Source organism: Nipponia nippon, unplaced genomic scaffold, assembly GCF_047370975.1.
Source record: "Nipponia nippon isolate SJK-2023a ecotype South Korea unplaced genomic scaffold, ASM4737097v1 scaffold_19, whole genome shotgun sequence".
Classification (NCBI taxonomy): domain Eukaryota; kingdom Metazoa; phylum Chordata; class Aves; order Pelecaniformes; family Threskiornithidae; genus Nipponia; species Nipponia nippon.
Genome location: NW_028262335.1, coordinates 5,531,128 through 5,546,161, shown reverse-complemented (window position 1 = coordinate 5,546,161; position 15,034 = coordinate 5,531,128). Strand labels below are relative to the sequence as shown.

At 47.8% G+C, this 15,034-nt stretch overlaps 1 protein-coding gene across 2 annotated transcripts in view; it reads right to left on the bottom strand.

The window, feature by feature from the left end:
* Positions 1-15,034, bottom strand: part of SAMD11 (sterile alpha motif domain containing 11) — a 181,368-nt gene that overhangs the window by 36,554 nt on the left and 129,780 nt on the right. For both annotated transcript variants that reach the window (XM_087755097.1, XM_087755098.1), the window contains one exon: positions 2,616-2,708. In XM_087755097.1, coding sequence (XP_087611223.1) covers positions 2,616-2,708 — 93 coding nt within the window. The remainder of the gene's footprint in view (positions 1-2,615; positions 2,709-15,034) is intronic.

The window sequence follows — 15,034 nt, the reverse complement described above, 5'->3', positions numbered from 1 at the left end:
TCACCACCGGAGAGTGCAAAAGGCGGAGGAGCGGCACCCAGGCAAGGCACGCCACCGGGCCGGAAAAAAAGGCAGGGTGCGCCGCAGGGAGTCACTGCAGCCCTGGCTCCTGCCGGAGGACAGCGTGGGGCTGCATGGGCTACAAAACTCCAGTTGGTCCTTGTTTCCTTTCCCACTCCTAAATCACAAACTGCACTCGCAGCATCTGGGTCCCAGCCAAGCTTGGGGCTCTAGCACAATCTTACACTTTACAGCACTACTCTACAGCAGTAGTTCCCAAATTCCAGGTAAGTAGCCACTAGGGCCCATCCTGTTTGAAAATGGCTTGTCACACAACACGGATCCTTCTGTTTTCAGCCAGCTCCTTAGTCTAGAGCTGGGAACACAGGGGTCGTTCCCCTCCCAGCCCTCCACAGTATCCATGCCACCAGAAGGCTGCCTGTCTGTCAGCAGGATGGGAAGTCTCCTGGGAGTTCTCAGCTGCACGGTGCTCTCACTGTTTGGGGCTTAAGACACAGCAACACTGGCTATAGCCCCTCCTTTGACCCCCTTTTCATAGCAGGGGGTGGGTAGAAAAAGGCTGCAAAAGCATGCAAGTCTGTGCCCCTATTCGGCCCCTCGCTATTCTGATGGTATTCTAGCATCAGCACAGCCTAGGCTTAAAACGCCTGCCACAGTGCTGGGGAGAAGAGGGGTTCCCAATGTTCTAATATAATAAAAAACAGGTAACACGGGAGATTAGTAAAAGGCCTCGCTCAGAACTTCCATTCCGTCTCACACTCTGTTAAAGGGCAGGGAAGGCTTTCTGAGAAAAGAGTGGGAGTAGGAAACGAAAGTTTGCTTTTATTTAGGGCTTCCTAGGAACCCCTCTCTTAATGAGTTGGGGGAATCCCTGAGTCATTCAGAGTTAAGGAGCAGAGTTTAGATCCTGAGTGCAAACTGCAAAGCCAAGGGCTGCTCATCGGCCTCGCACGGCACGCAACCCACTCAAAGTAAACAAAAATGGTGGGAAGGTCAGAGGAAAGAAACGGAATGGGATCATTTGACCCTGCTGCTCCCATGGCAGAAATATCAATTTGTCCAAGTCTAGCCACTTTATTAGGGTGAATCCAAATGCAATACTTTGGTTTCAGATGGCTTGATTAAACTTTAGCCCATTCTCAGCCAGGCCACATAGGTTGCTGTTACCTGGACTCGGTTCCGAAGCATGCACTTGGAATTACAAAGGATTGCAAAGATGACAGCAGGTGTATCAAGTGTGCTACAGGAGCCTCACACCCCTATATAACAAATGCGTTTCAGAATCTATGGAAGCATCCTGCTGGAACTTACCTGCACATCTACTAGAAACATTTCAAGGATAGCAGGAATAGGGCAGACGAAAAAACCAAGGAGAACAGGTAAGGAGTAGCAGTATATAGGGTTCCTCTTTACACCTTTCAGAAAAGCCCAGTAAGAAGCTAAGGCGCTTTTACTTGTATTAAAGAGTTAACAGGCAGGAGAGGGTTACAAGAAAGAAAAGATTTAGTATGTTCTTAGGTAGTGTTAGCAATATTCTATTAAGTGACACTAGCATTCAACATCCTCTCAGAGTATGCTGCCTTTCTGATCATAATTTGGGGACAAGGAGTCAAGATGAGACAATATACAGGAACATTATATGAAATTAGGATGCAGTACAGGTCCCTACAATATATCTTTATATAGCGTAATATAAGGTATGTAGTTTAAGAAGGCTTCAGGACAAACTGCTGCAAAAAGTGCCCTTTGGACTCCCTGGATTGGTTATTGAAAATATACACCTTGAAGAGTCTCGGCTGCTGGACTCCAAACCCATGAAACAGGATCTAGCTTCAGAAAGCTAGTCTGCTTTTTTTGTGGCCAAAGAGTGCAGGTTAAGCACAGTGATCGAGATGGGTATTACTGACAGCTAATTAGTTTGAACTTAACAACAAAGCCTTTAAGTGAAGGGCCTGCAAAACCTCATTTATGCAACCTGGAGACAAACTCATTAACTGCAGGCTCCATTACCCACTCCACTTTGCCAGTCGTAAAGAAAGTTTAAAAATCATGTTTACAGGAAAGAACCGTAAGACAAATCAGGAGATTAAAAAAAAAAAAAAATCCCTAAAAAGAGAAACCTTCTGCAGATTCCATCTCTATAGGAACAGTGCCATAAATGCATAAGAAAGAACTAGGCAGCCCTATTCTCCCTGCTAGGCTTCTTTTTTTCCCCTTTAAAGGAACAGATGCCAGCGTGATAAGCCTGTGTGTATCTTTTATATTAAACATGTAATTAAGACATTCTGCCTGAAAAGTACAAACACCCCTAAGACCCACCCCAAAAGCTGCAGCTTGCTTTTTTAATCATAAAACAATTATTCTAATTAAGCGGCAATCCCTTTCTCGCACTGCAAGCTTCCCTCCGATTAGATAAAGAAAGCACAGTGCACTGGTAGCCTCCTGCATGCACCCTCAGCGCCGGATACTTGCAGCTCCCACACCGCAGCCTCTCGCAGCCCTCCCTTCCCTCCCTCCTTAATTTCAATTAAGTTCCACTCTTAAGAAAGGAGAAGAAAGGGGAAGGGGATGGGGGAGGGAGAAGCAGCACTTACCCTTTGGGGACTCACTTCTGGCTTTCTTGCTTTCTAAAGGACACTCACTGCTGCTGTTGGGAGAACATACTCTTCTCTTGCCTAAAATTTCATCTAGAAGAGAGATGAGAAACCTGAGTATCAGATAAGGTTGTACTTTCCTCTTTGCAGAAGCAACCAGAGAGACTTTGGTATTTTGCTTCTCGCTCTCTCACACACACACAGACACACACACACGCACACATATATTACAAGCGGAGGAAAAAAAAAGAAAGTAAGAAAAATCGTCATCTTGAGAGCCTTGATCTGCTTTCCTAATCACGCAGTCCAAAAGCACATAATGACTATTCACACACTGATCAATGCAACGTTTTAAAGCTATAAATTCTGAATCCAGTTGATTTCCTTACTGAGTTTCATCATTTGTTCTGTTGCCTTTTGTCCCCCTGGTGTTTCCACTCCTTTCATGCCCTGATGCAAAGCAACTGGGGGAGAGAAAGGGGAGGAAAAAAACAACACAAAAAAAAAAGCACAACAGATCTCTGAATCTTCCTACCACAGTATCTCTCTCTCTCTCTCTCTCTCTCTCTCAATCTCTCCCCCCCCTTCCTCCCCCCCCTCCTCCTTCCAAACCTCAAGGTCCTTAGCAATCTTCCCCCTCTAGATTGTACGGAAACACTCAAGCCTTTTGCATTACTGCAGCCCTACAAACCAACACAAAATATCTAATATACAATTACAGCGTCCCCGAACAGATTTAAAATCAATATCCTCCCATCATAACGCTGGGGAAACTGAAAGCATGATGTTGCATATGGGCAGGAAGGAAGAGACTGTTTGTCACTGCAAGCATCAAATTCTCATCTATCAAGGGCTTGTTAAAGATGCAGCATCTTAAAATAAAAGAAAAAAATCTCACAAACAAGCACCATATTTGAGCGAGTATACGTTGCATCTGCCTGTGAGTCAACACGCATGCAAAGCTGCTGCAATTTGCCCAAAGTGTGTTGGTTAAGAAAGGTTACAAACCCCCCTGGCGCTATTTATAAGAACAACAAAATTATTTATGTTCCAGGGGACATTTTAAGCCAAGCAACTGTCCCTCACACTCAGAATCACTCCACGTTACTTTGAATTCAGCTAAGCAAGCCCAGGTCCCTGCCTTGGCATTGTATTCATCAGGAGATCCAGAGCACAGATCTCTGGCTGCCACAGGCTGAGCAGTGTCGAGAGCAGACAGTCAACGTGCCGAGGGCAGAGCCTGCCAGGCAATGCCTTTATCCAAAGAGCAATTCTGGAACTCTGCAAAGTTACAAGTGGCATTTCAAGGTTTTAAAGAGCACAAGCTGCCTCCGATCTTATCTTGCCATGACCCTGTCACCCAGCCTGTTAACAAAACTGGCACTCGGAGACAACCGCAGAGGCTTGCAACCATCCATAACCAAAAGCAAAGTAAATACAACAAAACGGTGGCAACTGGAAAGCAGATGGGAAAGGACAGAGTCAGCCGGTGACAGCACTTTAGTTTTCTCAGCACTTCACATCCCAGGTGTTGAGTCAGCCTTTCAACAGCATTTGAATTTTATCACTCCACCTGCCTCAGTTTACCCTTGAATAACTTCTCCAAAGCCACAGACAGTATCGGGTTGCCAAGCCAGCATCAAGGCTATGAAGTACCTGGCCACACAGCACAAAGAGAGTCACAAGCTCCCTCCCCACGGAACGCTTCATCCTTCATGGTGATTTTCCTGGAAATGTTAGTCTGATGCTGCAAACCCTCAGCGCTGGAGGCCAAGATCATATATCCTCCTCAGAAGTGTTCTCATCCGGGATTTGTGGCTTTGAAACAACAGAAGTCCCATTGCTCAGCTCACCCCTCCCAGCCTGGGCAGGAGGCAGCAAAACCCAACAGGGCTTGTTCTTATGTACTTCAGGCAGAAGAGACGCCATGGAAGAACTGGTGACAGAAGCACCAGCTACATGTGACAGCAGTTAGAATATGAGCAGTAAAGATGCCTTCATTTCACAACTCTGCCAAGGCACCTCATTACCCTCCTATCACTCCTTCTCTCTTGCTATTCCGCTCCCACCCCCACGCGCCCATCTGCCAGCAGACATTCGCTCTGACTAGCACCGTGCCCTGCTATTCCCAGACACGTCAGCAGGACAGGTTGCAAGTCCCATCTTGCTCCCAACCGGCTGCACTTGTGCTGGGGAAGACCAAGATCACACAATAACTCTGAAGCGGCAGCAACTCCATCAGACCCATGCCCCACCAGCCTCCAGAACACCCACTCCGCAGCACGCCTGCCAGCGAGCTGGCAGCTGCATGAACAGTCAGGTGTGACAGCCTGCCACCACCGGCATGCCACAGCGACAGGTCCCAGATGTCCTGCAGTTGAGATTTGAACTGGGCCCTCCAGAGAGATCCCACATTAGTGTATTAATCTCTAGAACGATCTGCAGCATTTTCCTTCCAGCATCTCAGGTTCACGTTGTACCAAAGCACCAAATCCCACACACTGAGTTTGTATTTGGGTTGCTCCCCAGCAGTTTTTATGGCAGCCAGTTAGATCACAGAACGAAAATTTTCCCTTTTTTTTTCCCCCCCCTTTGTTTAAGGCAAAGTCCTGGGATGTGTCAGAGACTGCCTCTGTCCCCAGAAGTGTGGGGACTAAATCAACAAGATATACAGGAAGCAAGGAAAAGGGAATAATTATCATCAGTAGCCAGTATGGAGGCACAAAGATCTATCAATCCACCCCAAATTTACTGAGTCAGTAGGAGAGCACATGACTGAATAGCAATCTTTTGAATTCCAGCCCAGCGTTACAAGAAGTCATACCCCCCTCTTCGCTTTCTTAGCTGCAAAGCAGGGAAGACGAAGGTCACATTTTCATTAGTTACTTAGTAAACTCACAGATTCTGGGGTACAACCTAAATGGCAAGGTATTTGTATTACAGCACCAATCCTTTCCTCTTTACAACTTAAACCATAATGCACAGCTTCAGCATACCACTTACACCAGCTGAACACATGCCCTTTTACAGGAGCCCGTACTCTAAATTCATCCCTTTATGTCCACGTGCCATTCATCCAACCATTCTTTATGCTCACACGCAAAGAACCAGGACAGTGGTCGAAGGCATTGGGATGGGAGCATCCACAGTCCATCTCCCCTGACTTTGCAGCACCAGCAAAACCAAATATGTTTTGCAAATGAGTTGGCAGCGTAGCTTCTGCATTTCTTACCACTCTCACAGACAAGTTGTGCATTTCAAGTACATTGCTACTCATTGACCAGAAAGCCCAAAGGTAGCTCTTTGCTCAGCCCATGCAGCTGCAAAAGGCAACACTCCACCTTAGACAGTGGATGGGGAGGGATGGTTGTGGGGCTTCCCCCCCCCCCTTTTTTTTTTGTTCCCCAAATCCCTGCATTTGCCTCCTCTCTCCTGCCTTCTAAAAAGCATTTCAGTTGAAAGGAAGCCAAATCAGGGCAGTTTTTTAATATTAAAGCTGAAAATGAAAGACATTATCAGTAGAACTGTAATGTTATGAAGCTAAGCCAGGCAATAATACAAGTAAGGAGTGCTAGAGGAAGCCCAAGCATACTGATCACTTATTGCCACCAGTGCAACACAGCCCTGACCACACAAACCCCCCCCAATCTTCCGTGCAGGTCCCCAGATCCTGCATTGCATTCAAGGCTCCTGCTAGCCTGACAAGGCAGTACAGAAAGTGATCCAGAGAGGTTTTTGGAAACAAAGTCCAATATTTTCCCCAAAGATCTAGAAATCAAAGTGGATTTTGTTCCCCGCCTTTCATCGGAAGAGAAAGTCCAGCGCTCACCTGTGGCACTTCTACAGTGAAACATGGATAGAGACAGGCCAGGAGGGCAGGTCAGCTGGAGGAGGACAGCACTTCTGTCCCCATGCAGAAGTATCACCCAAAGACCTTGCAACCATAAAGAGAAAGGATGCGTGTATGGCACCATAAAACGAGCTTTGTGTAGATGCCAGGGCAATATGGGTTTTATCTAATCACAGCCCTCTTTGGACTTGAGACACACTGATTAGAGGCCATGGGTGGAAACGTCACCTCGAAGTAACAGTGCTTTGTACTCCTGCGTTGCCTCTAATCCTCAGCCTCCCAGCACTTGGCAGAGCTGGGTGACTTGACAGTCATGTTCACCAACACGTCTAAGAATCCCAAGCCTCGTTATCAGCTTTGAAGAGAGGACTTGGGAGCCTAAGTCAGCTGGAAGATTAGAAAACCTGTCTCTAGGTTTCCCCAAAGACGGAGGGACTGTATCTGCACTCTTTACAAGGGCATCTGCAGCAGAGAAGATGCACCAAGGACACACACTGCACCGATGGCAGGGTGAGAACTGAGCCTGCGTCCCGGTGACTGAGCACAGGGTTTCACCTGGAGAAGGGAAATGAATAAAGATGAGGTGGTCACAAAATTTTTGCCCTCCCAATGTTGTTAAATGGGTGGACTATAGAGCGAGTCCCAGTTACGGCCAAGGGATTGCACCAAGTTTTTCTGCACTGTGTTATGCTACAGACACAACGGGAAGAGATCAAGACCCATCTCACGCTCCCTATCCATATCATTGGTTTTGCTCTGAAAGCTTCTTGGACCCAGAAGTCCTGAGTAAACAGAGAACTGAGCCAATTTACATGGGAAATCACCCAGTCTCAGATAGCCAACATCTAACAAGAAGAAAGTCCTTTCTTCACCTCCTTTCACATTATTTTAAGAGGAAAACATCCTCCCTTGCTCTTAATTCCCCCATCAAACTTAAACCCTGGAGATGACAATTCCCACTGACCAGTCTGAAATGTCTTGGCAGCATCTCCGTTTACTCAGCTCTCCCCTTTCCTTTGGCACAAACAGGCTACCACCAGAGGAGCTGCTCTGCTCAAGCTCTGGTGCTCCAGCCCTGCCGCTCAGTCTGTTCCTGTGCCCAGTGTGACAGGTTTGCAGGGACCGCGGAGACTGACTTCCCCAGCGATGGGCTTGTGCCTTTGTAAGAAGCTGCACCAGCTTGCCGAGTCCCAGCAGGCCCAGAGCTGCTCTCAACAAAGGCTGGCGTACGAGGGGCCACGCAGTCGGCTGCGCGCAGCAGCGTGGAATCTGGCTGCACATCGGCCCCATCCCTTGCCAGCAGGAATCAATGGAACAAAGGCAGAGTGAAGCACAAGGTCATGGGAATAACGGGCCATAATTTAACTGAGGGCAACGAGAATGGAAAAAAAATTATTGGGGAAGCTGGGGGAAGGGAAGCAGTGGGCTTCTGAGACCTGGGATCCTAGAATAATACAAGTGCATGCCAGCTCATGGGGCAGGGTTAGTTCTAGCAAGGAAGGGGGAAATACTGCTGGATCTCCACAAAGGGGATGCCAAACCAGCTGTAAAATAAAGGTAGCACTCTCCTAGCAGCAGGTCAGCTTCACGGCTTTAGGGACATGGCAGGCAGCAGGCTTCAAGCCTTAGCTATTGCACTGGGTTATCTCATTGTTCCTTTATGTCTCCACATCTGTATCTATTCGTTGGTTGTCATTTAGATTTAGAATGCATGCTCTCCAGGGCAGGAGCCATCCTTTTGCTAGCTGCTGTACCAGTCTTAATAGTACAAATAGCACAAACAGCAGAGCAAGCTGGGCACTCCTGGCTCAGTACTGTCCTTAGCCTAGACCTAGCCTAGGTATCTGCAAATGTTCCCTAAGCATCACCTTTCAAGTTCCCTGTGACAAGAAGCTCTCGGAAACAGGAGGAAAAACAGGAAACAAAGGGGAGGGAGGAATGGGACACACTGATGGTCGCTTACTACAAAGCAAGGAGGATGCAATATCGAGTAATCAAAGGTTTTTCTCTTTCCTGCTCACTTTGAGAGAACCTAACTTTGGCAGACTGGTTGTGCAGTCACTCCTCTCAATAGCAGAGGACTCCAACAGGCAAGTCAGTGACCATCACCCACTGATCTCAATGCATTACATCAAAATTGCATTACATCATTTGATGCATTACATCAAAAGCAGCACCCCAAAGGTCGGCCTAGTGTCACTAACCCCTTCCTAAGTGGGAGTTAACCGCAGCATATATGAAAGCTGCGGGAGCACGCAACAAGACAGTAGTTGAGTAGAAGCATTCCCAATGTATAACACATCAACCATCCTTTCCTAGGCTTGAGAAGGAGCCTGCACCCCCTTCCTCAGCTCTAACCACTTGGCCATCTGCCTTTCCTCCTACCATGCAAACAGTATCCCGCTACTTCCCACCTCTTTGTGCTCACTCGATTCGCCTAGCTGGAGCTAAGCTCCTAAAAGGACTGTCCCAATATATCAGTTCCCAAGGAGTGAAACACGGAGGTGCAGGTCATGCTGGAGCCATCCTCCTGTCTGGCTGTAACGAGGCTGTTTATTGGAGAAGGTGCACCAACATCCCCTTGTCTTCCAGATTGTTACAAAATTCATTTTTACAGCACGCACCAAGCCATAGAAAGGTAGTAAATATTCATAGTATGAAAAACACTTATGGAGAGGATATACTGCACTTAAGAGATGTGAATTAATTTTATATGCTGCAGAGAGGCTTTTTAGCAATTGCAAACTTGTGAATCCCCACTCTCTTGCAGAAAAGATTTAAAGAATGAGGCTGGGAGGGTGGGCTGGAAGTCCAGGCCTTCTGGAGACTCACCTTCTAGCTCTAGAAAGGAGCATGTTCTAGTGGGTAAAACAGAAGAAGGGGGAAGCTTGTTAGATCGAAGACTTAAGCACAGTTCCAATAAGGATCAGGTTTTCCTTGAGGGACCACAAACCTCTTGGGCAAAGGTTGTTTGGCCTCAATTTCTATATCTGTGATAAAAAGCTATGAAAACTGGCATCATTCCTCTGACACAGATACCTCCCTCAGTCCTGGGGAATGCCACACAACACCCAACCGTACCAAAAGGTGGGTAAGGCAACGCGGCGGGGACAGCACTCGCACTTCCCTGGGGGCTCCTAAGTGCTGAATCTTCTGCGTGTGGTCTGTGCCAGCAACCTGGTATTCCCTCCAGCACCCAGGACGGCTGCTCCACCTCCTCTGGCTGCTCCTTCTACAAGCCTCCCAGCATTTCTTTGGAAAAGTGAACGCTGAAGATAGTGATTTCCAACAGAGCTGCTGGTGGTGCTGTACCCTTAGCACCATTTAAATGTCCAATTGCACTCATTCAGCCCCTGAAAAAAACAGTGCTCCTCCAGCCCGTGACAGCTTTGACAGCCAGACTCCTTAATTCCTTTTTCTTATTCCCTTAATCTGTCATCTTTATCAGGCTGGGGAAGTGCCAGGCAGCATGCAGGAGCCCCGGCCCCGATCAATCTCCACATTACAGCTGACAGAATGGTGCTAATAACTTATTGATCTAATGTTTGCCAAGCCCCACTGGGGCTGAAAGGCTGCCATTGATTGGCTTGAGGGAAGGAGCCTCTCAGCTGAGAGCAGAGCGGAAAGCCTTCAAATTGTCTTCTTCCCGAGGAGCTTGGAGATGAAGGGAGGGTGGGGAAGGGAGAACAGGGAGGAGGACAAGGGAACTAAAGAGAGGAAGAGAAATGGAAAGGAAGAAGGGTGCATATGTGAGATGGCAATTAAGAATGGAAAAGGAAGGGGGGAAAAGTGATTGAGAACCAAAGAAACACAAGGAGGAGGGAAAAGAGCAGGAAAGGGGAGAAGAGCAAAGAGAAGAAAAGGAATTGGCAACAAAAAGATTGTGCAGAGCTAAAAAAATTAATGAAATAGGCAGCTGACCCTCTTTTTGCTCACAGCAAATCATTAATAAAATCTTTCCAACCCCCAGCCCTCCATCCTAGGACAGCTCCTCCCAAGTCTGTTCACGTCTGATGGAAAGCACGCGGCACTGCTGACTCCCCTGACCAGGTCTGAAACCACACGCTTGCATCTGGGGAGAGGGCATCATTAGGACATATTCCAGTTTAATTTATGAGTGTTCCCCACAGTGATATACATACAACTTAACCCTTGAGAATCCCCACCCATCTCCTTGATTTGCACTGAAGAGGCTAATAAGCGTAGAAAGTCATCAGACATGCTCAGCAGAGGGAAAGGAGTTGAGGGTCTTTACTGTGCCCCTGCGGGGAAACCTGGGCTTACCCGTATATGCAGAGACAGCAGGAGGGGAAGAAAAAAAAAAAAACACAACACATGACCTTTCACAAATTATAGTAATGGTTATCATCTTCTTTCCCATTTACTTGAGATCAGCCCAGGGCAGGCCTGTTTTGCCAAAGGCTCCACGTGTTGGAGCAGCGCTGAAGGCAGGGACTGAGCTGGCAGGGCTTCAAGGAAAGGCAGTCATGGTCACATACCGCCCTGGCAGGTTTGCCTGCCCTGGGGCTCTAAATGCACAGTGCTCATTGTGGTCAGGTCTATTTTCCTGGTGGACTTCTCTCAAGCCTATCAATCCAAAAGGCTGGGTCAACATTTTCACGTGTCGTCTCCAACACGCCTCTCCCACATGCACAGCCCTGCACCCCCTTCTCTTCAGCAGGACTTCTCCCTCACTTTCGCCAGAGACCTCGGGAAGCTGTGAGCCACAGAGCACCCTGCTGATTGCTTGAAAGAAACGAGGAGCAGAGCAGCAGTTCCGTGCCTGCTACCCGGGCACCTAATCGCAATGCAAGCTTTCCAGACACACAGCTATGGGGAACTTGTGGGGGGACAGCGTTACCCCTGCTGTGCAGTGAGAGCAGAAGGCTAGGCTTTGCAGGACTAAATCCACAGCATCCAAACCTGGTGACACAGAGATACACACACGCACTGGAGCAGGAACAGTGCCAAACCCTGGCTCTGAAGTATCAACTTGACTTGTGGCAGGGTCAGGAGCAGCAACTCAGTGCCTCCTCTCCCTGCGTTTCCACCCAGCAGCAAGCAAGAGTGGACAAGTCAGGTGCCACGTTACAATCCGTACTGGATTTCTATATATAACATCAGTGAGATGTCACCGCACCCATGATTTGTTTTCAGCTCTTTACTAGCTGCCTGCAAGGCACCCGGGAAAGGAGGTGGAAGCAGGGGGCGGGGAAGAGGTTATTTTTGGAAGCAGGATAATCTTGTTCTTCCTAGAGCTGCAAGGAAAGGAAGAGAGAGCCAGTGTTTATTTCAATTTCAAGGCCGCAACATGTACTGGCCATGAGTTTGGTGGCTGATCCAACTGCCAGAGTGATGGACTCATTGTCCTGACTACGGCCAGTCTGCCCTGGTCACGCCCGGCACAGAGGAGGCCAAGATACTTAAGCTCCCATGGTGAGCCCGGTCCAGCTGTGGCACTCCTTTCCTACAAATGAGGGAGATACACCTTGAAACACATCACTGACCTTCCCAAAGGTGTTTGCAGAGCCATCCCACAAGAACCCTCCTGCCAGGAGCAGGCTTCAAATCCCTGCCAAGAGCAAGGTTTATTGAACTCCAAAAACAGGGCACTAAACTGCCTTGGCTCCTTCTCCTCCTGCAGTGACAAAGCCAAGAATAAAACCTTAACACTCACACCAGCAAAATCCCATGCACTAACCGACGCTGCAAGTGCAATTGCAGGGCACAGCAAAAGTGCTTCCATGTTGGGCTTTCCCATTTTTCCTTCACCTCCCAAGACCACCGTTTATATTACAAAAGGATGCTGGTCACCTCCCACTCCCTCAAGGCTTCAGAAGAAATAAAAATGAACTTAAACAGAGCACGAAGAAAGGACAGTCCTCCAGATCCAAGCCAAGAGGATGAATGGCATTGACAGAGCCTAGACCCTTATGTTGCCTAGGTAAACAACTGTCCTTCAGGGTAAAACATGTAAACAAAGGTGCCTGGGCTTACAACTCCTAGATGCCCATTTGGTGCTGATTTTCTGCTCAATTTCAGGCAGCAGTTCAATAAAGGCTTCTGCTTTTTTTGTTGTTGTTTGGCTTTGTTAAATGAAAACATGTCTGCATCCTAGCTCATTATCACACGCTCAGAAAACAGCCGTTCACTGTGATTCTGTCTCTAACCATTAGCTAGAACATCACTGATCCCAATTATTTTTCACCCCCAATATTAACTGCTCCTTAGTAGATGAAAGCTCTAGGTCTCAGTGCAAAGCCAAATGAAGTTACTGGGAAGCCCTACACGGCAGGCGCACAAAATTCAGGGATAGGCCCAAAGAAAGTGAGACAACTAGTTTGATCAGCTACGGTTCCACGTGTGCGAGCTACGAGCACTGCCTTGTCAATAAAAATTCCAAGACCAATTTTTAAATGTGAATCTGTTTACAGTTCACTCCTGAAATTTCTCCTTCTCCCTTGCTTAGTTAACAGAGCACCAAGTGGAAAGATGAGACAGGAGCGTTAACACAGTAGAACAAATAACCTCGCAGAGAGAAAAGAGCTCTTTCATGATGTTTTTGAGACACGTAGATGAACACTGCTTTTCCAGGACTGCAAAAGCACCGAGTATACATGACCTCCAATGGAGCAGGACTCCCCTAAAGTGGGACTCCTCAAGGGTCACGTTCTCCCTATCATGTGGGATTTCCACAGGAATCATGGCAGGTCAACACACAACGATACTGGTCACTGAGGACACCACTGCTCTGAGGCCAAGGCTCTCAGGGTTTGTCATCTCCATCACATTGACCAACAACCCCTAGAAAAAGCCCAAGCTGTCTGGGAGCTCTGCAACATCGGAAAGCTGGCCTTCTGCTGCCTCCCACAGCACAGCCAAAGAAGCCTCTGATCACTGGGGAAGGGGTCTTTAATCCATGAGCAGTCCCAAATATTCTATGCAGAACCACAGCAAATTGCTTGCTGCTTGGAGCAAGACCTGATATTCTGCCATGTCTCCATTAAGTGCCCTCTCTTGGACAATATTCAGACATCAAGCCAACTCCCTGTAATCACGAGGGGCAGAAGGAAGAGAGGGAAGCTCTACCCACCTTCCGCTAGCATCAGTGAGCCTGATCCCTCCACTTCTATCCATGCAAATAGTCCTACTGCAACTGGAAAGCCATGAAATCTGGCGCTGCAGAACAGAGGGTATTTGAGGAGAGAAAGTGGAGAAATTAACAGGATTTTTGCAGGGGAGACATTGTTTAGGGCCTTGGGACCAGGACTCTGTTGCAAAATGCTTGTTCAAATCCTAAAGCAGCGTGCAAAGCGTGCACACACACATGGGAGAAGGCACCCGTACTTTTTCTGTGAGCCATGGAGCCCCACAAGGCCTCCTCCATCCTCCCCCAGCCTGCATGCCCTGGCAGACTGCATTAGCCAAACTGGATAGAGGGGATTGGATTTGTTTACAGACACACCGCTAGCTGCTTAAAAGGGCTCTAAATCCGTGTTTGATGTGCAAACCGTCAGCTTTGCTACTGTGCCTTTGTCAAGCAGCCCTGGCTCTGCTCATCCTTGTGTGTGTGTGTCTCTCTCTCTCAATTAAGATTAAAAGCGCCTTGTGCCATCATCCGCTCTCAAGGTAAGCCCCTCTGTAGTGCCAATGCTGTACCCTGTCTGCTGCCTCGCCTTTATCTGATCCATTTGGAAACGACTTTTATATTCTCATTAGACTCATCGCCTGCCCTCCCCTTCCACATGCATGCTCCCCCTGAGGCATTTGAGCATACTTGCCCTACCTTTGCAGATGTTGTTAAGCCTCTTACTGAATCTCACCAGTGCAGGCTGCCTCCGTGTGCTCCTAAGGAAGTACAGACCCCATTATACATACTTTTCCTTTCTTCCTCCATTTGGCATATTATATCCCCATCGTGACTGCAATTTAATTAGCACCAAGGAAAGCATTCTCCAGCATTTTCCACTGCAGAATACCACCAGAAGGGAAGGACGCAGCAGAAAATCAAGTCCGCAGGGTCAAGAGAGGAGAAACCATTCACGTCTCCTAGGTAAACTGGCCCGGGAGCTCTGGGCATCACCAAAGCCTGTTTGTCCAGGCAGGCTCTACATATGTTCCCCCCAGCTGCAGTTCTGCGGACTGTCAGCACGTAGGTGAAGTAGCTCACCTCTCTTCTCTGCAAAGGGAGCACCTCTCTGCCCAAGAGCCAACCTCACCTCTCAGCAGCTGGATCAGCTAGCTCCAGGTAAATAATTAAATAAATAAATAAATAAATAAATAAATAAATAAAGGCCCAACACTGGCCAGAGAAGTAGATTAAACCTAGCAGATGGATATAAACCCAATGTAGACGTAACATAGACTTCAAAAGAGGAACTGGATATCACTTTGATCAATGAAGAGCAAGACAGCTGGCAGAGAGGCAAGTGCCCTTCCTTTACACTACATTCTCTGATCCTCCACAAGAATTTAATGCTCTTTCAATCTGAGTTGGAAACAATGAACGCTTGCACACCTGAAATTTGCACAACCATTTGGTGAACAGACATTATCCAGGGCCTACAGA